General features: G+C 47.4%; 1 protein-coding gene across 1 annotated transcript; it reads right to left on the bottom strand.

Annotated features, from left to right (window-relative positions):
- Positions 1–12,475: 12,475 nt before the first annotated feature.
- On the bottom strand, positions 12,476–14,987 carry DMRTA2 (DMRT like family A2). The gene is made up of 2 exons (XM_077825084.1): positions 14,465–14,987; positions 12,476–13,353 (listed from the first exon to the last, which is right to left on the bottom strand). Exons 1-2 carry the CDS (start codon positions 14,985–14,987, stop codon positions 12,476–12,478), a joined length of 1,401 nt encoding a protein of 466 aa, XP_077681210.1.
- Between the last annotated feature and the right edge of the window lie 7,457 nt (positions 14,988–22,444).

Here is a 22,444-nt window from a genome sequence, read left to right as displayed (position 1 = left end):
AGGACTATTTATGGAACAGATGCTTGCTTTTACAGACCAGAATGAGTTCCCCTAGTGGTCAGTCAACCAGTCTGTTGTAATTGGACCCAGCCTTTGAATCTCACTTGCTCCCAAGACAGCTGGGTCTGGGCTGAGTCCAGTCACCATTTCTAGCTGTGACTCTCTAAGGCACACTCCTGGGTACAGATTCTGTCTGGCACCTTTCCTTGGGAATGAGAGACTCCGCAGTCCAACTGCTCTAGGCCCTGAAAGCAGTGCTGAGAACTCCCAAGTCACTTATGCATGCCCCCTGCTTCCACCCCCCGTTTCCTCCCCCCTTTCAGTTAGTCATGGATGCTCTGGTTTATAGTTTAACCCTTAGGGATGATGTGGCAGGTAAGGCAAAGAACACAGGCTTTGCAGAGGAGCTTCTTAACCACAATAACATTTACTCTTAAAAAGAAAAGGAGGACTTGTGGCACCTTAGAGACTAACAAATTTGAGTATAAGCTTTCGTGAGCTACAGCTCACTTCATCAGATGCATGTGAGCTGTAGCTCACGAAAGCTTATACTCAAATAAATTTGTTAGTCTCTAAAGTGCCACAAGTCCTCCTTTTCTTTTTGCGAATACAGACTAACACGGCTGCTACTCTGAAACCATTTACTCTTAAAACATACAAGAGTTACAGATCTTTAGGAGGAAAAAACAGAAGCCTGTATGCGCTCCCTTGAGTTGATGCTTACCTCTTCTGGTGAGTCCTCAGGCCAGGTCAGGCAGGTAAGGCCCCTCTACTGCCCTCTTCTGTTGTCTGGCAATGGTCAGCTAGTGAGACTGAGAGAAAGAGCCTAGAGCACATCCTCCCTTAAATAAGATTTCTGCCCTCTGTCAGGTAACCGGCCAATCAGCTGCAAAACTCCAGTCAGGTGGTTAGCAGAGAAGTTGCAACCATCTGGAGTCCAAACTGGGAACAAGAGCTGCCTCCAGCCTGGCTCCTCTATAGCAAAGCCATTGCTCTAGGGTTGGGCCCCCGGATTAGAAGACAATCACCACTGATTACTTGTGTTAGCACTTCAGGGAGCAGTAAGGAGAGTGATCACTTTAGATAAGCTATTACCAGCAGGAGAGTGGGGTGGGAGGAGGTATGTTTCATGGTCTCTGTGTATATAATGTCTTCTGCAGTTTCCACAGTATGCATCCGATGAAGTGAGCTGTAGCTCACGAAAGCTTATGCTCAAATAAATTGGTTAGTCTCTAAGGTGCCACAAATACTCCTTTTCTTTTCACTTCAGGGAGGTGTCAGGCATTACAATAAACTGCCCTGGGTCTGACCCTGACAGCTCTACTTATAGTTACATACTCAAAATGTGGGTCAGATTCTTCAAGATGGCAGTTACAAGGTAAACTGAAAGTCACAATTTGATATAGATGTACAGCTATACCAATCCATCACATCTCTCCCCCAGAAGAAGATGAAATGAGCAGGGTACCTCACCTCCAACCCTTGGGAAGTTCTCACATCTCCCTCTGGGATTGCACATCTGCTATTACAGATATGGTCCCATTAACATGAACTACTTCCACTTTCCATATCATAACTTTGAAGTTCTAGACTCCATCTCAGTAATTTGGCATTAAATCCTTTTGCTTAATATAACCAGGGAGACATAAGTGGTTGATATACACTATAAGATGCTGCCCAAACAGTACGACTCTAAGTTTCATATTATGGCAAGTCCCATATTATGGCAAGACACTCCTTTTTCAACAGTGGCATAATTCTTTTCTCAGGGGAGTAATTTCTTGCTCGGATATACAATGCTCAGATGCCTCTCCCCCTTGTCATCAGTTTGCATCAGCACAGCACCTGGCCCAGCATCCAAAGCATCTATAAAAGCTCTGGAGGGTTTCCCAAAGTCTGGATTTACCAGAGCTGGATCTGACTGAGGGTTTCCTCAGTTTAGAGAAATCCCCTTGACTTTGATTGGTTCGATCCATTTTGTCAGGCTTACCCTTTTTACACAAATCAGTGGTGGGTGCAGCCAAGAATCTAAAGGGAGGGACAAGTCTCCTATAATAACTTGCCATCCCAATAAAGAATTGGGCTGACTTCTCAGTTTCTGGAGTGGGCCAGTTCTTAATAGCTTCCACCTTGCAGGTTCAAGCCTAATGTAGCCACTTCCCACTATACAGTCAAGAGAGGCCGCTTCTACCATCCCCACTTTACACTTCTCCACCTTTACAGTCAGTCCTGCTGGTCATTCAGTCCATCTGAATGCAGTGGAGCATTCTCCCCACATGGATAACATATTCCTCCTTGGCCTGACAAAAGTACAAATACCTACCCCCTCCAGTAACCTATCTGAAAGGTAGCTGGGGGCCCTCTGAGGCCAGAATTTAAAAGCAAGAATTCAAAGATCCCCAATGGGGGATAAATGCAGATTTAAGCCTGGCATCCGTTTCCAAAGGGACCTGCTAATAATCCTTAGTGAAGTCAACTGTGATAAGATATTGTGCATCTCCCAACTTGTCTGGTATCCCACCCATCTAGGCATGGGATACACATCAGATACTTATGTCCCATCCCCTGACAGGTAAAATGTCCCAGATCCCTGGAACCACTATTTGGAGGGTTGACTTAGGGCTGCCACACCCACCAGCTGGGTTTCGCTTGTTTCACGTTTCTAGGAAGTACCCTTACATCCTCCCTTCTAAGCCCCATGCTTTGGCTACTTCCCTTCAGGTTTGCATTCAAAACTAGATGAGTATGTAGATAGCAGATCATCCATACCACCTGTGGTATGGAGGTCTTTCAGTTTCTTATCCACTCGCCACAATTTCTGGTCCCGTGAACACAACACACACACACGGATATATTATGTTATCTATGGTAGTGACTCCCCAGCCTTTCCCCTCTGTCATAAATATAAAGGGAAGGGTAAACACTTTTAAAATCACTCCTGGCCAGAGGAAAAACCCTTTCACCTGTAAAGGGTTAAGAAGCTAGGATAACCTCGCTGGCACCTGACCAAAATGACCAATGAGGAGACAAGATACTTTCAACACTGGAGGTGGGGAGAAACAAAGTTTCTCTCGGTCTGTGTGTTGCTTTTGCCAGGACCAGAGCAGGAATGCAGGTCAGATCTCCTGAAAAGGGCTAATAAGCAATCTAGTTAGATATGTGTTAGATTCTGTTTTGTTTAAATGGCTGATAAAATAATTTGTGCTGAATGGAGTGTATATTCCTGTTTTTGTGTCTTTTTGTAACTTAATGTTTTGCCTAGAGGGATTCTCTATGTTTTGAATCTGATTACCCTGTAAGGTATTTACCATCCTGATTTTACAGAGGTGATTCTTTTATTTTTTTTCAATTAAAATTCTTCTTTTAAGAACCTGATTGCTTTTTCATTGTTCTTAAGATCCAAAGGTTTGGGTCTGTGTTCACCTATGCAAATTGGTGAGGATTTTTATCAAGCCTTCCCCAGGAAAGGGGGTGTAGGGTTTGGGACGATTTTGGGGGAAAAGACGTTTCCAAGCGGGCTCTTTCCCTGTTATATCTTTGTTAGACGCTTGGTGGTGGCAGCAATAAAGTCCAGGCAAAAAGTCCAGGCAAAAGGTAAAATAGTTTGTACCTTGGGGAAGTTTTAACCTAAGCTGGTAAAAATAAGCTTAGGGGGTTTTTCATGCAGGTCCCCACATCTGTACCCTAGAGTTCAGAGAAGTGAAGGAACCTTGACACCCTCTATCTATGGAGGTAGTTCCCCAGCTCAGTTTCCACCTCTATGGATATATCCCCTTCTGCTTTCAAACCCAAAATCTTTTCCTGTAAGTTGGGGGCGGTCAGTTCAAACATAAGGAGCAAAGGTTCATGATCCCCACAGTCTGCCTATCCATTTGGCTGAAGTCTTCTAGGGTTTTCTCTCTGAGCAAGTGGATTAGAAAAGGGAAACAATCTGTGGGGTCTACCCAATTTAAGTCACAGGCCTTTTCAAAGGCTGAGAGATAGGAATCAGTAACCCAGATGCCCCCACCTCCTTAAACTGGGGCAACAATTTGGCACCTATGCTCCTCCCCACAAGAAATTAGTGTTCTTTGTTCTATCCCCGCCTTCTAGATCATTAGATCCCTGGCTCCTCCATTGCACAAAGGTCCAGTTTATATCAACACTGCCTCAATGCCAGTGTTGCTGCTCCCAGTCAGTCAGCCTCTCATAGACCAGGTCCCACTGCTCCAGAACTCTTATCACCACTGGGTCATCTGTGGTGCCATCTCCTTGGTCTTCCACTTGCCCTGTAGGAGAATGGAAAACCACCTCAAGGTGTTGGTTTGGGGCTGGTACTCCATTATGCCTCTGGTCATCTGAGTGCAGCCAGGTCTGACTTGAAGATCAGCCATGGGCAGACCTCCTTGTGAGCATGTGGTGTCAGGAAACAATTCTTCTCGCAATCCTTTCTTCTTTCTCCCCTCCACCCCCATCTTAGCACTACATGAATCAGGAGTCTTCTCACACTTAGCCACATCTAAAAGAATCCATCCATGAATCTGTACAAAGCAGCATTTTGCTCTTCCAGCTCACCAAAATGGGCCCGCCAGGTGCCATCATAGTCTTCAGGAAGCATTATTTTTCCCCCACAGTTCAGAGTCTACAGGGAGTCACAATTACCTAAGGTAAGATTCTAAATATCCGCATCTAAGATAAACCAATACTTCCCAAAACAGCAGTCCAAACTGAGATACCCCAAACCTATATGTCTAATCAGAGTACTGTCTGTATTGTGTGCCCAGTTCACACCTGATATAAACAGGCATAGCTCCACTGAAGTAAACATAAGTTACAAAGCATGCCCATGTGGTGCATCCTAGGTTCTGTGTTGCTGGATTTCTTATAATTAGGTCAGGATGGCATGTTGGGGGCAGGCCTGTTACTGCCTCTTCGCACTTCTGGATGCGGTGTGTGTTTTTTATCTCATTGGCTGTACTTGTTCTTGTGTCATTGGCAGTTAAGTGCTACAGAAATAGCTTTTACCAGCTTCAGCTGGTGACCTCTTGCTACACCATTCTGCTATATTATGGTCTAATATCTAATCTATTTTAGTTCTTACACAGCAGCCATTCCTGTTCTCCCAGCCTCAAAGTCCTCACAGGATTCTCTTTAAAACATATACTGCAGTCTAGACCCCTCTTGTTGTTCTGTCCAGCGCTGAATATGGGCAGCTCCTAAAGCCTTCTTCATGAAAACACCTTATAACAGTGATACTCAGACCTCAGTAGTTCAGGAGCCAAATTAACAATCAACATTATCCAAAAGAGCCACAGTAGTGTGAATTCATTGTTTCATTTACTAATATATAGAGATATAGATAGAGAAATTATTCTCACAGCAAAATGACCAAGTATTATTATTATATCAGCTACAATTGGTTAATAACATAGTAAAAGCATCCTGGTTGTCTAATAACTAAATCACACAGTGTTTTAATATCCTGTGCTGCAAAGAGCCACAGGAAACACATTGAAGAGCCACTTGGTAATTCCTCAGCCTCAGTCTGAGTATCACAGCCTTATAATCTTCAGATACCTCTTGTAGCCCTCCCCAGTACCCCTTCAATAACCCAAATACCCTCACTTACATTTTTGGTGCCTAGGACTGGCCACAATAGCCTAAGCACACTCCTCACCTTGTTTTTTGTAATTCAAGCTATCTAGGTACTTACATGGCCCCCACCACCACTATATCTGAGTTCTTCAATAATCCCGTGGCAAGAGCAAGCTCCGCTCCTGCCTCTTTCCAGACAAATTATTCAGAGACAGGCTTCAGATGAAACAGCCAGTGATGTATTCACAGCATTCATTCCCTACAGCGTGTGCAGCAGCTTTAACAGACTCCTGGGGCACTAAGGCTCCTAAGCCCAGCAAGGGAGAGACCACCTATGTCCATGGCCCTCCGCTCTTTCACTTTCTCTTTTCTCTTTGCACTTCCTTCTGGTGCCTTTGTACCTTCTGAGTTAATGAGGTGATTAGTTTTTTAATGCTCTCCAGCCTACCTTCAATCTCTCAGTCTGGCACAGTTCCCATATTCAGCTGTGCAAGGAGCAACTAATTGAAGTAGCAGTGACCAGAGTGCTGGCTCAGCGGCTATTGCCCAGTACTCTGGGCAGGGCTACTCTTACAAGACTACATGGGCGCAGCTGCACGCCCTAGAGCTAAAGTGAAGACATTCCAACACTGACCAGAGAGCATCTCCAGTCGGAGTAGTTGATCCACCCGAGGGAGAAGCTCTCCTGCAGACATAACGCTGTCTACACCTGTCCTTAGGTCATTGCTCAGGTGTGTGGACATTGTTATATCAATATAAGTCTGTCGTGTACGCTTTTTGCGAGTCCCTTACCCTGGACACACTCTTCAAATTATTACATACTCCAAAGGTTCTCTCCTCTCTTTCTTCATATCTACCACTATTAAAGGTTTGATTTACTTTCAGGTTTGCTTTCTCTAGCGGTATACATTTATATTACATTCCACGATCCAGCTCTCTCCCCATTTACTTACCCGTCTTAACTCCTCTCACAGCTTAGCAATGTCCTTAATATTAAGGCTCCTCTCAAGACTTTGTATCTCAAACTGCATGTCTAAAGCACAAATACATCGGAGCCCTCAGAAACTCACCGGTCATCTTCTGGTAGGGGAATTCTTTGTATGTATCCTTCCCCGCCCTAGGAACATGGGGACTACCAATATTGGACCGGGCTGAAAATGATGTTGCATAAAAATAACTTTAAACAATTAATGTTCACAATTTTTCTTTAAAAAAGTCGGACTTTTCCCAATGTTTAAGTGAAAAAATCGAAATCAAAACTGAACATTGTCAGGTTTCAGTTTTCGTTTGTTCCCCTTTCTCTCCGTTTTCCCCCTTGCCACTACTACGCTTTTCCAAAAAACAGGTAGAAAGGAAGAAAAAGAGAAGAAAAACGAAAACAAAATTAATTTTACAGTTTCAAAACCCCCCAAAACGAGCTTTAAACTTTGTGTCAAAAAAAATCAGAAAATTTTGAAATATCGAATGTTTTCACTGATTTTCATTGTTAAAAGTTTAGAATGGAAAATGTCGAGGCGCTCTAATGACTATTCAATCCAAGGGCACTTCGCTCCAGGTTCATCTCTGATGTGACTCCATTAACGGGTTCCTTACTTCTGTAGCAATCTAACGCAGCCAGTCTTTTGGGTGTGCTGAAACTCAGCCAAATGCTGGAAATCGTGAGTTCACATGGCATGAACGATGGTGATTTCACAAGCATTTCTCCCTCGCAGTAGCTCACGAACAGCGGCCAACGGAGCCTTTGCTGGTGGTTCCTGAGCTGACCAGTCACAACGTGCGGGCTCTGCCATTTTTCCACATTAAAATATGTTAAATACTTTCCTCATATTATTTTTGCATATAAGCATTTGCTGTGGTCGCCATTGGCGAGTTACCGGATCACAAACGAAGCAGGTGTCCTCCTGTTTAGGAATGGGGGAGGGATCCGCATGATCAGGTGTAGGAAGGGAAACTTCTGCCTGGCTTGTGTCTGGCAAGGGAGATGTCCATGAGAAAATCTTGCTAGTCAATTGTGATCCACCACACTGTGAAAGAAAAACCCGGAAAGGAAGACACCTGCGCTCATAGACTTTGGTGAGGGAATAGAAGAAGAGGAGAAAGGCTCCTGTCTGCAATGATTGTTTTCACCAAATTCACAGCACTGACATCCACATCGAACTGCGAGGCAGCTGTATTTACTCAAATACTGCTCAGTGTTATAAGCCTCTAGTGTCTGAGGTTTCGCTGTGGGTAAGTGTTGCCCCCACAGAATACAGTGGGGATAGTTTTACAGGCCAAAATATCAGAAAAATCACCACGCGGTGGAGGGTCTGACACACTTTACATGTATTGGGCCACCTCAGGCGGCATGTGTGAAAGTGACTTGCTCTCCGGATGCCTAAGATCAATGCTTTCGTCACACACTGTAAATCCTGGGACCAGCTGCTGGATTTCCCGGCGCTGGGAGGCTAAAATCTGTGAAAGTGATTGATAATCGACACCAGTTTTCCCACTCTCGTTTAAGACAATGCTGGGCTTCCCGGCGGTTTGCATGTCAAGCACACTAGGCATAAAATCATGACAAATATTTGCCCTGCTACTCCTGACAGGTATTACAATAGGATCCCGCCGCATGCATACCATATCTGCGCTGCACAGAAGTCATCCCCCCAGCAGGGATAAGCGAACTGTGCTGCGCGGCCTGTAACGTGCTCAGGAATTATGCACTCCACGTGTGCAATAACCAAAGCTAGTGAGTGCGGTTTCCCGAGGGGCCAGATCCTGCTGGGTGGAGAAAGGTAGCAGGGTTGGGTTATGGAGAGAGGGTTACGAGCGACTTGCTTTAACTGCCAGCAAACAAGGCAAACGGCGTAACTCGCAAGTCCTTTCTCACGCCTAGAAGAAGGGAAATTGGGGCTGCTGCTGCCCTGGCTTGGCTACCCGGAGGATTTCAGAGCCCACGAGTTGCCTGGCTCCTTCCAACAGGAGGAATTATTTTGTCACCATTAAAATGAATGAATCCCCCTTTCCAGGCAGGGCCAGCGCGCGCGCGCTCTCCTCGCTTCTTGCGCCCCCAGCACACGCGGCACGGCGCAAAGTTTGCACCAAGTTTCTCCAGCAAGAGGGATTGTTGTTGTGCCCGCTCGGAAGGTCTTCTGGCACTTTCCCCCCTGTAACTTCTGCGGTTACTTTAGGCCAGCGGCGCCTCGCAGCTGACTGAAAATACCCCGCAGGCTCCGACAGGCGCCCCTGCAGCGGAAAGCTCCGCGCGGCCAAGGCTCGGCTTCCCTCTGAATGCGTGCTGGGCATGGCGGAGCGCGCTGGCCCATGCCTGGAGGGGAAACACCCCACCCTGGGTTTACATACCGCCTGCCGCTGAACAAGCACTTGTGGCCGGGCGCCCGGCCTGCCATGCGCCCAGCTCTAGCGCAGGATCGCTGCCCGCGTCGCCAGCCACTGGGCCCACCGCGGCACGGTTTCAAGCCGCGCGCCCGCCCGGGTTACGCGGCAAATTGGGCAGAGGGTGGAGAACTGGGGGGGGGGGGGGATTTAATACGGGAGTTTCTAACTGCCCCTTCTCCCGGTCCTGCTACCATTCCCCAAGCCCGTATTTAAAAGGAGTGTTACAAAGGGCTGATTTCCCCTTAACCCCCCCCCCCCCCAGCCCGGACACAGTCCCACCCAGCTGCCGGCGACTGGAGAGCAGGTTTCAGCCTCCCTCCTTCGGCTGCGCCTTGGGTTCCGCCTAGGTGAAGGAATGTCATTTCGCTACTAAATGGTTAGTCTAATTTGATCTTTATTATGCTGCGGATTAGGGCTGATTCATATTAAACACTAGTGTAGTTAATATAACGGCGGGACTTGTCCCACTGTATGTACAGCAGCCTCTGTTCCAGCCCCACCGCTTCCTGCAACCGGCGGATTCAGGTTTAATTAACAGGGAAGTTTGCAAGCGCTCGCTTCCAGTCTCTCTCTGCCTCGCAAATCATTTATAGTCTGCTCCGCGAATTTTTATTCAGGAGCAAAGTATTTAATTTCATTCGAAAGGGGAGCTGACTATTTCACGCCTTCCCCAGGCTTCCAGAGAGGAACCTGTGTGCAGCAGCTGCATTCTCAACTGTTGGGGAGTTATTTTTTTGTCCAGGCCGGGAATTACTTCAATGGGGACAATGTGTCAGCTTTTTTTTTTTTTTTTTTTTTAAGTTAGCAGCCACAGCCTAAACTATCCATATGAAAGTTAAATATCACGATCCCCATTCTGGGCTGTATAAACCCAGGCTCAAGCAAACCTCCAAGAAACAGCAACAATTCTGATAAATTGTCCGGCTCGGCTAACTACACAGGAATGGCTTTTATAATTAAAAAGGAAGCTGAGTTAAACCAACAGCTCCTAAGCTCCTCTCAACAAGGCTAGAAAGGGAGAAATGTGGCAACCTGATTTCTTTAAATAGCAGCTCTTTGTAGCCCATTCATAATCCCAGATATGGAAACTCATCCTGGGCAAAGTCAGCTGCCAAAAAAAAGTTTATTCAGATGCTCAAAGTCCATCTTTTTTCCCCAGTCTACAATAACCCTGGCACTTTATAACCAAATAGACAACTCCTTTTCCAATTAAAGTGGAATTAGGAAACTCAATCAAATTAGCTCACTATTAAAGCCCTTCTTTATTAAACCGTTTTATTGTAGTAATATTAAGTTTCACCCACTCTTGGAACATGAGACTTTTAAAAGTTTCCCTTGTGATATTGATTTGGCTGCTCTCAGGTTGGAGCAGGGTCAACAGTATTTACCTAGGTGTAATCTGTAATATTTACTCCCCAAAAGAACAATCTTAAAATTGTAGCCAACCTGATCAATTGTGAAAGGCAACGAAGGATCGCACGTTACTCGCTCTGGTTCTTTGATTTTACCCCTGGGCTTCTTTCAGTAACCATGAAGACACACATTTCGTCTCATACACACCAATATATTAACTGGTTTAGAGGAACAGCACTGTCAGTTTCAAGCCAATGTTTACACAGTTATATTTGAAGTGAGAAAGTAAACAGTCCAGCTGTGCCACAGAACAGTTTGGTGGGATTAGGTTTCCATACCAACCAACTTTAGGAGCTTTTACAGTCTTAATTCAACCATGCACTGAACTTGTTCTTTGTGAGTAATAGTTTTCCTGGGCCAAACGCTCCCAGGACAGATAAGAAAATTCCCTCCGCCCTCCCCAATCACTTCTTTTTTTTTTCTTTTTTTTTTTTTTTTGGGGAGGGTGGGGGCATTGTCCGAAGCTATTGCTGCGCTCGTTCTTATATTCAGTGAAAGAAGAAAAATCGCATATTTCCTCTACTTTCCTTGAAGAATAATCGGACGCTCTGTCGCCAATGCGATTGATAAATAGTGCCGTTCGTATACCCTTCCTCCTGAAATTAATGGGCGTTTTAGGACATCAGGATCGGCCCCGATATGAAATTAATTAGAGGACTGCTTTTTTAAACTCCACAAGCTGATTTCGTTCTGCCCGATTTGATTCCGGAACAGAGTTTTGCTATTTAAACAACCTGTCTTTAATAATATTTATTATTTGCCGTTTCTTATCTTGATCATATAGAAGCAATCGAAATCTGCAGTGCAATCATCAAATAAAAAGAAATGGTTCCCCTTTCATCGCTGCAGTCGCAGGATGATCCAGCAACAACGAACACAATTATTTTAACAACACTCTTTGCCTTTCCCTGGGATAATGTCAGATTGTCTAGATACGGGGAAGAAATCAGCAAGCTCCAAACTGGAAAATCCCCTAAAAATGCACTTGAGAAATTTTTTCCTAAACAAATAAAAAATGAAGAATTAGAAATACAATGATTTGACATTTTGATGGACAAGTAAATCTCTGTATGCTGAGGGTTGTTGTTTGTGTCTGTGTGTGTGTGTGTTTTTAAATGTATAGATGCTCATCAGATTGTCTGCTTCAACCATGACATAAAATTTAACAAACATGTTCAGAAAGTTCCTAAATTATTTGCATTAATCTGCCTTAAATATTGACTTTACTTGTTTGCCAAAACATTGTTCCATAAAATATCATTGGCCATTTGTAAGACTGATTTTTAATAGAAAATAACATTTATTTCTAGTATTTCTATGAAATGGAAACACAGAAAGTAATGGTTAGAAACGGCAAGAAGTTTGCTACATTGGAACCAGAAAGAAATTTTCTTGCGGATCACAAATGAAGAGGCTCATTAAACCGTTATACAGCATTGGCGGCTGGGTCCTACGGACAGTTACAAATATATCTACTTTACAATGTTATATACAGATTATAACATTTCCTGGAAGGGGTGGGCGGGAAGGCTTTTCAATTTTACAATATATTTAATCTATATACCTGGTAAGTATTACAATGAGAGCTGTCTAACCTTTAGCTTTAATACCAAGTTCACCTACAAGTTACATTAATAACTTAGATTTCCATTTTATAACATTATACACTTGCTAGTATACATATATATATATATATATTATATATATATACCTCACAATTCACCAAGGATATCCATGCTTATGGCCATAAGCAACAAAGAGCGTGACAAACATCTCAACAATGAAAGTGCACCTTTATAACCTGTTTTTTTTTTAATACACCTATTATTTGTCAGCTTTGCCCCACACTCTGTTCCGTGCAGCAGGGGTCTGCGCCCTGCCCTACCATGGAATGGGCTGGAAGGCGAAAGGAAGCGAATCAATCGGTGTCCACGTAGTCCCCTCTCTTTCTCTCGCTCTATATTTATATCTTCAGAGAGGCCCTTAGGGTGCAAGGCGTGAGCTGTGATTTGGCAGCTGTCAAGAGACGCAAGGAGGGAGCGTGTCCTTGGCGTCAGCGCGGTGCCCGCGGCCGGCCGGGCGCTGCCCCCGCCGCAGGGGGCTGAGTCTATTGCTTCTCGGGGGTGTTGTTGACCATGGGCCCGTAGAGGCCGCTGGAGTAGACCTGCTCCTTGTGCACGGCGGAGCGGTCCCGCATGAGGTCGCTGAAGGCGTAGTCCATGGGCGGCCGGAAGCCCAGCGTGGGCATGAGGCCGGCGGTGGAGTAGGGGGCCATGAAGGCCAGTCCCCGGCTGTGCGCCGAGTAGGCCAGGCGCAGGGGGTTGAGGCCCAGGTGGGTGCCCAGCGGGTAGGCGCTGGCCTCGGCGCCGAAGTGGCTGGCGTTGGGCTGCAGGGGCGAGAAGGCGGAGCGGCTGCCCAGCGTGCCGATGGCCGGGCTCATGGCGCCGGCGATCAAGGGCCGGTGGTGGGCGGCGACGGCGGCCGCGGCGGCCGGGCTGGGCTGCAGGGCGCCGTCCCGGGCCCAGCTCTCCTCGGGCCCCTTGTCCGGGCCGCGGTTGTTGAGGATCTGCTCGATGGCCTGCACCACGTCCCCGCCGCAGCCCTGCAGCACCAGCTCCAGCACGCTGCGCCGGTGCGCCGGGAAGACCCGCGTCAGGATGTCGATGGGAGTCCGCTGGCGGCCGCCGGCCGAGGGCGACGGGTCCTGCTCGTCCTTCTCGGCCTCCGAGCCCGAGTCGGAGCCCAGCGGGCTGATGGAGCCCGGGCTCTCCTCGCCCTCCTTCGGCCCCTTGGAGACGGGCGAGCTCAGGAGGGACTCGCCGTCCCCGTTCTCCGAGCCCGAGCCGTGGCGAGCTTCTGGGGAGGAGGTGCCCGGCACCGACTCCCCATCCGGAGACAGGGGCTTCCCGCCCGCCTGCTGCGGGGTCACAGCCCGGCTGGGCAGCAGCGTCTTGGGGAACAGGTCGAACTTCTGCAGCTTGGAGTCTGCAAGGGAAAGCAAGGAGCCCAGTGAGTGCAGCGGCGGGGACGGGCCCGGAGCCGCCTGGCCCCGCAGCCCCACAGAGCAGCGGCCCGCGGGGAGCCTCTTGGGCCTAGGGAGAAAAGGCCTGGAACAAACGCAGATACAGCTCTGGCCATAGAGACAAGAGGGCCCCGCAGCTCCGGGTTGGGTCCCCAGACCCCTTCCCACCCATCCTCAGCCCCTTGGATTTCTGCCACCGGAGATACTTGGAGGCACTTAGTATTTATTCATTCGTTGACACAGTTTTGTGTCTCAGGACACAGAGAGTGGGGACCCAGTTCCTGCCCTGCCAGGCTGCGGCCTGGACTCTGGCTTGGATTCAGTCCCTCCCCAGAGGACAACTTTCCTTCCAGCCCCCAAGCCTGAAGCAAGGAGATACCCTCGCTGGCCTTGGACTCAAGATTGAAATCAATCACTCAATCACCTAGTGTGGGTTTTCCATCAGCTGCTCCTCCCCCATCCGTATAAATCAGAGAGGGTGACATGGTTAGGCCAGGAAGGATGGATGGATAAATAGGTGTATGGGATGGATGGATGGATGGATGGATATGTATAGGGATAGATGGATAGAGGGTGTGTGGAGGGATAGATAGACAGATGGGGCCTGTGAGGAGGGGTAGATTGCTATAGGGATGGTTGGTTGGATGGATAGATGTGTATGGAGAGGTAGGGATAGAGGGGGTGTATGGGGATCTGCAGATGGGGTGTATGGAGAGGGAGCGATAGATAGTACAGTATAGGGAGGGATAGACAGATGGGATGTATGTAGATGGATAGACAGATAGTTGGGGTATATAATTGGATGGGGTGGATGGAAATAGATTCGATGGTGTGTATGGGGATGGATGATGAATACATAGAGGGGGTGTATGGGGATAGACAGATGGGATGTATGTAGATAGATAGACAGATACATGGTGTTTGTGGGGATGGATGATGGATAGATGGGGGGGGTATGGGGATAGCCAGATAGATGGGGGGGTGGGTATGGGGATAGCCAGATAGACGGGGGGTATGGGGTGTACGGGGATGGATGGTGTGTAAGGGGGTAGATAGCTAGCTAGTCCCTGCAGCAGCCTGTCCTGGAGGGGGTCGCTCCCTTACCCGAGCCCCCAGCGCCTCCCTCGCCGCTGGCCCCGCTGCAGACGGAGCCGAAGACCTCGTAGGCTGGCCGGGGCGGGATGATGCCGTTGGCCGCGGCCAGGGCCAGGCCCTCGGCGGTGCCGTAGAGCAGCTGGAGCTCGCGGGCCTCGTTCTCCTCCTGCGCCTGCTGGCGGCGCAGCGCCACTTGCGCGGCCATGACGCGCTGGCGCTCGGCGATCAGGGTGCACTTGGCGCACATGCAGTCCTTCCAGCGGCAGTAGCGCTTGTGGCCCTTCAGCGCCGACACCACGCCGTGGTTCCGGCACCGGGCGCACTTGGGCGTGCGCGGGTACTTCTCGGCCGCCCGCAGCAGCAGCGGGGGGCCCCGCAGGAGGCTGCCGGCCACGCTCACCGGCAAGCTTGCGGCCGCGGCCGCGGCAGCCGCCGCCACCGAGCTGGGGGGCACCGAAGGGGGCGCCGAGGGGACGCTGGGCATTTCCGATCTCAGCTCCATCCTGGCCGCGGGAAGAACCCAGAAACGAGCAAAGCTGCCCCAAAGCAGTGGCCCCTCCGAGGGAATCCCTTCAATACCCACCAAGACCTGGGCGCTACGAACCCCCGGATCTCGCCAGTAAACCCCCAGGGGCGGGCACTATAAACACCGGGATCCTTGTGATACCTGCCTAGACGCCGGCACGATAAACACCCGGATCTCGAGCCAAAGCGGGTATCTGTTAAGTCGCCCTCGCGCCCCAGCCCTGTCAGGGGGTGAAATGCCGCTCAAACGAACTCCCCCTCCCCGCCCCCCGCCTTTCTCTTGTCCAGTCCCTCAAGAGCAAACTGCAGGCCTTGGAGAAACCGGCTTCTCGCTGCGGAGAGAGTTAAAACCCCTTGGCTCCGTTATTGTCCGTGCATCTCTGGCAGGGCGCTGCCAAGCCCATGTCGGAGCGCGCAAGACGCCAGGCTCGAGAGAGTTCCCTTGCTCACACTGGTCCGATTCTCTGCCGCCAGGTCAAACCCGAGTCCCTTTAATTTTAGTTTATTTAAAAAAAAAAAAAAGTGTTACCAATCACGTTTCCCCCTGCAGTGATCCACTGACACCTTTAAAAACAGCAACCACCATTACCAGCCACCGGGACCTGAGTCAGGCAGACCAACGCCTCCTGCCCCCCTGCCAACAACGCCAACGGGGTCAAGGATCGCAGAGAAACCAACCCTGTCACGAACTGAAAAGTCCTCTGCAAACAAAACAAAACAAAACAAAACAAAAAAACCCAACAACCACCACCCAAGTTAGCTCTGCCCCTTGAACGTGATTTTCCCCAGCGACCGCGCAGGATAACTGCACCACTCACTCAGCAGAGCCGCCTAAATCAAATACACAGCAGAAAACACAACCCGCCAACCCCCGAGCCCTAGCGCTCCCAGGACTCGGGCAGCTGCAACTTCAAACTTCCCCTGGCACGCAGCGAAAGAGCCTCACCCTCCCTCTCTAATCATCTCCCCTCCTGCCCCCCGGGGAAAGCCCGCCGCCCGGAGCTCCAGCGCCCAGCCCCACTCCGGTCCCCCCGCACTCAGCTCAAGTTCGCATGTGTGACACTTGCAGGGCGAGAGTTGCCAGGAGATAGGGATCTTCGCCGAGGCGCCCGCGATCACTTGCTCTATTGTTGCTCCTTACGTTGCCATTAGACAACATTTGACAACAATGTGGCGCCTGCTATTGGCCAGGGGAGGAACGAGCCCTTTTGATTGGCCACTGGCTTGTCTACAGTGTCCGCCCAAAGCTGCTCTCAAATAAACTGGGCTTTAAGGAAACTAGGAGGGTCCTGCTAAGCGAGTTGCATTGAAAAAATCATGACAAATAGTTTCCATTTAAGTGTGTGTGTGTGTGTGAAATTTGTCTGATTTCTCACTGCCTGATAGTTTTCAAATCCACTTAAAACAGTAGTTTGCCTGACCAATTGTTTGTGTGGTTTGCACTTCAGATTTTCCACGGTGTCACTTGTCAAAGGTGTGGGGGTGGGGGGTGCAATATATCATGCAAAGTGACAATTCAATTTAAGGTGCCCCCTCTCCCCGCGGCGATTTTGTTGTATAGTAGGACCTAACTTTTTTTTTAAACTCACTTTGCAACTGCAGGTGCATTTTACCAGTACAGCCGCAATCCGTGGTATGTGAGAGGTGAGTATGATTTTCGATTTTTATTTAATTTAAAAAATACGGAGAAATGAATCCGGTCACCCCCCCAAAAAAAAAGTTCGTTGTTTCTCTCCTGGTTTTAATGACTAGCTATTTGTTTAATAACAAATTCAACAGGCACCGTCTTGAGTTTCCACAGGACAGTTCAAACAGGGTTTATACATCCTTGAGCAACGGGGCTGTCCTGCTGGTAGCTGCGTCCAGTTTTTGTTTTAACATTAACCACCCTGGCTCGACGTCATCCTCCGTGGTAATCAGTTTGCGCTGAGAGGGAGTAGCAGGTTTGGGATCTTGGAACTTGTGAAGTTAACGCAACTCTCCTTTTCGGGAAGGAATATTTTGGCTAAAGTTCCCATCTCTGTGTTCCACACGAAGGATCTGCGATGATTAATAATCGTTATTATTTTGTTAATTTCTTGTGCTTTTCTGTTGCCTTAATTTGTTGCCCCTTGATAACGATAATGAATGAAAATACAAGCAACCGTTTAGAGAGAGTCGATAACGAGCTGGAGCACTTGGCTTTGTTAGAATGGAACGTATCACCTCTCAAAGCCTTGCTTATACCGCTCAGCGAAAGAAAGGGTGGGCAGTGTTCGTGGGGGCTAAGTTAAGCGAGTGCAATGACATGGTTCCTCCGTATGGAGTTAGCATTTTCTATGCTAGGGAAGCAAGTTGTAGACTGAGGTGCGTGTGTGCTGAACAGATTGGTTAAAACCCTTTGGGGTTCCCAGCCGAGTCTGGGAAGAACTAAAATAATTTCGTTCGCTTTAATTTTTTTAACCGCCCCCCACCTTCCTTGTGGGGAATTAAAATTCAAACTTGACAACATAAGGGGATATAGATGATGATCTGGGGTGTTTTTGCGAGCGCTTAACTGCAGAATAGCTGCGGATAATGCCCTTGCCTTTTGCTTCCTTTGTAATCGTTCTTCCGTGTGAAGTAGCTTTTTGCTGAAAAATACAATTGCAAGGCATCGCATCTCGCAGACACACTGATATTTGTCTGATATTTGCATCGGTCTTCTTACTTTAAAAATAAAGTATAATCTTTCCCTTCGGACTACTGAGACTGGTGTTGAAAGCTGCCACCCGCTTCTCGTAGCTAGGTGTCATAACACCTTTATTTAATGCAGCCAAGAAGTCAAAATAGCTGCTTTAATTTTATCTGCAACCACTCATTTTATTCTCCAGGGAGACTGTATCAGAGCTCCGGGTTTAGCTGGGAATTCGTTTACTTGGATCAGACTGAATGGGAAACTTTTTTTTATTGTGTTTTATCTAGGCTTATTGCGCTAAACATGTGTCCCTTTTTTCCTTGCAAAGCTATTTCATTACTTGTTTGGTTTTGTCATTTATCTGCAACCTCACTCCCCGGCATTCTGTGATCACTAACAAACACAGAGCACAGCTTATGTTTATGTCCTCCTCGCTCTTCCTTTTCAACTTAAATTTAAATGAGAGGGCTCGATCATCCTTTGCATTTAAGGTAGTTTTTTTTTAATGACCTCATGTATTATATAAATAGTTTGGAGATGATTATGGCAAAATTAGCCACTCACAAACCAGCTACTGGGATTTCAATTGTTTTTTTGTTTTTTTTTTACGGGAATGTATCAAACTGTCATCCCTCTGCTGAGATTACAAGAGCAGGAATAGCATTTTAAAATTTATTGGCTATATACGCGTTTATATATATCTACCTACCTACCTAGATGTCTCTCTATATAGCTCTATTATATATTTCATCATGTGTGTGGATATATATAGACAAAATGATTATATTATATATACACAATATAATATAGACGTATGTTCTTACACACATTTTATATATAATTTGTATCCCAATTAAAAATTCTCTATTTCCCTTCATACTTCCATCCGTTTAGCTTTTGGACTAGCTTCAGTGTCGATCCAATATTTCTGTATTTGCTATTTATTGAAAAATGTTTATTAACAGAGGGTGTAAAGAGGCCCTAAGCAGCAGCACGTGGTTGGTAACAATAGCAATTGTTAACCGGAGATTTTAACTAAATAATCATTTACTTCCGCCCTGCTTTTTCGGGGGGGTGTCTCTGTCCTGAAACGTATGCTACCCCCCCCCCGCCTGATCCTGGAGCCATTTCAAAGGTGTTATTCAAGCAAAATAAAACTGGCTGCAAATTAGATCCATGCTGCATACCCTCTAAGCAGCGTTAACGCCTCACTTTCACAGTTTGCCATTGAGCTACGGAGGCACCGCGATGAAGGGTTTTCTACAGACTGGCCATAGGGATGACCTAGCAATACGTGTGAAGGGAGGACTGTGGTGCGCTGTTTATTTTTCACAGTGACTGTTTTGTACTTGACCAACCACAATAAAATCGCCATCTCAATCTCTGGGCTTGTGTCTTTCTTGGTGTGTGTGGTTTGATTGTTTTCGAGCCAGAAGAGTATCAATCTTTCGGTCGCTTTTCAGTGCAATGAGGAGTGGGCCGAACCGCGAGGTGGTGGGGGTGGGGAATGGGGAATCCAGACTTACAAACCTAATAAAATACAACTTTCGCTCACGCTCTGGCTTGGCAGCTCTTTCCACCCCCTTTAAGCCACGAGGAGGGCTTGTGTTTTTGTTTTACTGGGAGCTGAATTTCCTTTTGTGCCGAGCTGCCCGGACCCCTGGAAGAGCAGGCAAAGGGCCTGGTGTGTATTTCACCTTGGCTAATTTGAAATGCAGACACCCAAGCGTAGGTAAGGGTGTTGTCACCACCAGGCACTGGAGTGAGGGTTGGCGGGGGAGACTTGTCCTGTGTCTATTGGTTTTTCCTGATCGCCTACGGCCCTTGGTACAAGGTTTCGGCCGAATTGCTGCTCTTGGGACGTTTCAGAGTATAATGGTCCTTTAGCTCCGAAGTTTGGGTTCTCACTGGCTTTAATGTCCTTTCAGCTGCCCAAAGCAGGCATGCTGGTTTGTGTTAAGCGCCCGGTAACTTTTCATTTCATGTCGCCCTATCGTGTCACTTTAGAAAGAGAAACTTCTGGGGAGTTTTACTTACCCTTTTCATCAGCCTCTGACCCGGGAACAAACTACTCATCTGAAGGCCGAGGCAGGACTGCAGGATCGGGCCCCTGGCATGACTGGCTTGTGTTAGCTATTAACAAATCCGTTCCCGACGGAGGGGACGTAGTACATCAGACAAATTAGGTTGTTAAAATGCTGGAGCTCAGCTTTGTTTCATAATTTAGATTTAGTATTTGCCGAAGAGACGCGTAGAAAAGAATTTTACTTCGTTAAAAGTCAAAAGAGAGAGGACTAGTTCGTTATTTGCTTTACATACGAAGCGCCATTACTAATTATTACGGTTATTGTATTTGAATTTGGGAGCCTTAAAAAACACGTGAAGTTAACGGACGTGATTAAATGGCCCCCATCTGGTTTAGTTAGATAAAACTTTGAGATACAACTTTAAGAAAAAAAGACCTAGTATTTATAAATGCCTATTTTCCACATCACCGCTATTGCAGATTGTTTATTAAAAAACCATTCTTTATCTTTCTTATTGCTACGCTGCAAAAATTGGAGATAACTGCATACAACGGTCAGGCAGCAATTCCCAATTACAGTTAATAAAATCTTAATTAAAAAGAGACCTTCCATTGGTTGGTAGGAGAGAGAGTGAGCGCAGGAGCTTCCGGAAGCATTCCAGAGAAATATAGTTCTTGATTAGTGTATTTTCATCTCGTTCTTAGCAGTAGACAGTTTGTAAGTACCTGCTAATGTTAGTGCTCTTTAAGGTTTCAATTGTTCTAGGGGGTTTGCCATTGACTTTTTCATTATTTACCTACTGAATCAAAGTAAGCAAATGCCATCTGTTTCCCTGCTGCTATCATCTTCACTTTAATTATCCGCCCAGCAGCCTAATAGAGATGATATTAAACTAAATCTTTTTGACATTAAAAGTAATTATCCCCAAACCAATATTGCAAGAATGAAAATTACCCTCCCCCACAAAAAAAAATGTACATTGCTACCCCTCCCTCCCCCCAGGAAACGCAACCTCGTCAGCTCATTGAATGGTGAAAGAGAGAGATTCCGTTAGTTGGGGCTTCAGCATTTTTGAAACATCACTAAGTCGCTTACTCTGCTCTCCAGTGAAAAAGTGTGGCTGAAGTGTAGAAAAATAATGATTGTGAACATCAGTGGATGGTTTCCTTATTGCACCCAGTCCCACCGAGTTTTCGGTATTTTGTATCCTTTAGTAACAATTCCTGGTGCTTAGCTATAGCGTAAAGGCGACGTGAGCTGACGAATTTAGTGCAGTCCTGGGCAGTAATGTGAGGATGAGAGCTGAACTCAGCAACAGCAGTCGGCCCAATCCAGGCTGGGTGTGTTAGGATGCAGATCGCTATTTCAAACTTAAAAAGAAAAGTCTCGCCCTGTCCAACTGCATCATCCAGAGGACGGTCGTTATAGAGACATTAGGAGCCGATTCATAATTAACTGGGGGAAGGCGCGTTTTTTAGCAGATGGTCTCTTGGTGCAAGTGAGCTGTAGCTCACGAAAGCTCATGCTCAAATAAATTGGTTATTCTCTAAGGTGCCACAAGTACTCCTTTTCTTTTTACCTCCAACCAGTCATTTCACTTAGAGACTCAAACTTCTCCGCCATTCCTTCTTCGACTCGCTTTCGCAGGAACCGGAGACGCGTCCCCGTTCCCTTCAAATATGTGCTAAACTGAGCTAATTTTAATTGCATGTTTCAACTTTGCTAATTAAATAGAGTGGTCTAATTAAAAGTGACTAGGGAACAGTTTTAATTCAACCGTCTACTTTTTTAACAATCCATTATGCAACAAATCCCGAGTAAGCCCTCCCTTTAAAGAGCTACAGATGATTGAGTTTTTACACCTTTTTACACGCTCACAATGGGGAGACTTGACCCAACATATGTAGCACCGCGGCTCTGCCCCCTCGGCTCCCTGGTGGGGTATTGGAAGCGGACTGTCTAGCTGCTTTTGCCCCGCCTGAGCGCTGCTGGACCCCGGATTGCCTTCCAGGGGCTCCCCGCTGGAAGTGCTGAGACTGTTAGCCCCGCAGAGGTTAGAGTAGCACATCCCCAGGACAGCAGCGCAGGATTTGGGAAAAAAACGGGCTCTTTACACGCTTCATCTCTTCACCAAGTGCTCATTAGGTTGTTAACCTCTGGTTCACATGAAAGGGGCATGTGATGAATCCCCTCCCGAACAAATGGAAGCATCCCCCCTCAGGCACTGAACAAAGCCCTTAAAATAACTGCACAAGAAAGCCTTTAGTTGTTACTCTAAAATTTCTTTTCCCCCAAGCGCTTGTGCCCATCCACAGAAAAGTGGGCCTTTGATGTTGACCAGTGGCTCCCTGGTTTGGCTAAAACACTGTCTGGGATTACCCAAAGGAGGGGAAAGAAATCTTAATCATTTTAACAAGGGGGAAGAGGGAAGGCGCCCCCCTACACAGAGACACCGAGGAACGCCCCGAACGAACCACACTGGGACCCCCAAACCCCAACCTCCTGGGGCACACAAGGCCCGTTGTCCTGGACGCTGGGTTTTGCCAGATAACTGGAGAGCTTTGAGTCGCCCCTCCCCCGGGGACAGGGCAATGTTGCTGAACTTGTGAAGAACAGCTCCACCCTCCCCCGAAAGAGGCAGGTTAAAGGAAATTCACACAAGTGTTTGCATGCGGCTCCGAAGTGAAATGCCTTTTCCCTCGGCAGGGCTGGGCGCACAGGCTTACCAGCGAAGGGGGTGGCGGTGGGGTA

Source organism: Eretmochelys imbricata, chromosome 8 (genome assembly GCF_965152235.1).
Source record: "Eretmochelys imbricata isolate rEreImb1 chromosome 8, rEreImb1.hap1, whole genome shotgun sequence".
NCBI classification, from domain to species: domain Eukaryota; kingdom Metazoa; phylum Chordata; order Testudines; family Cheloniidae; genus Eretmochelys; species Eretmochelys imbricata.
Note: the sequence above shows the minus strand (reverse complement) of the source record. Positions and strands in the feature narration are given on the sequence as shown.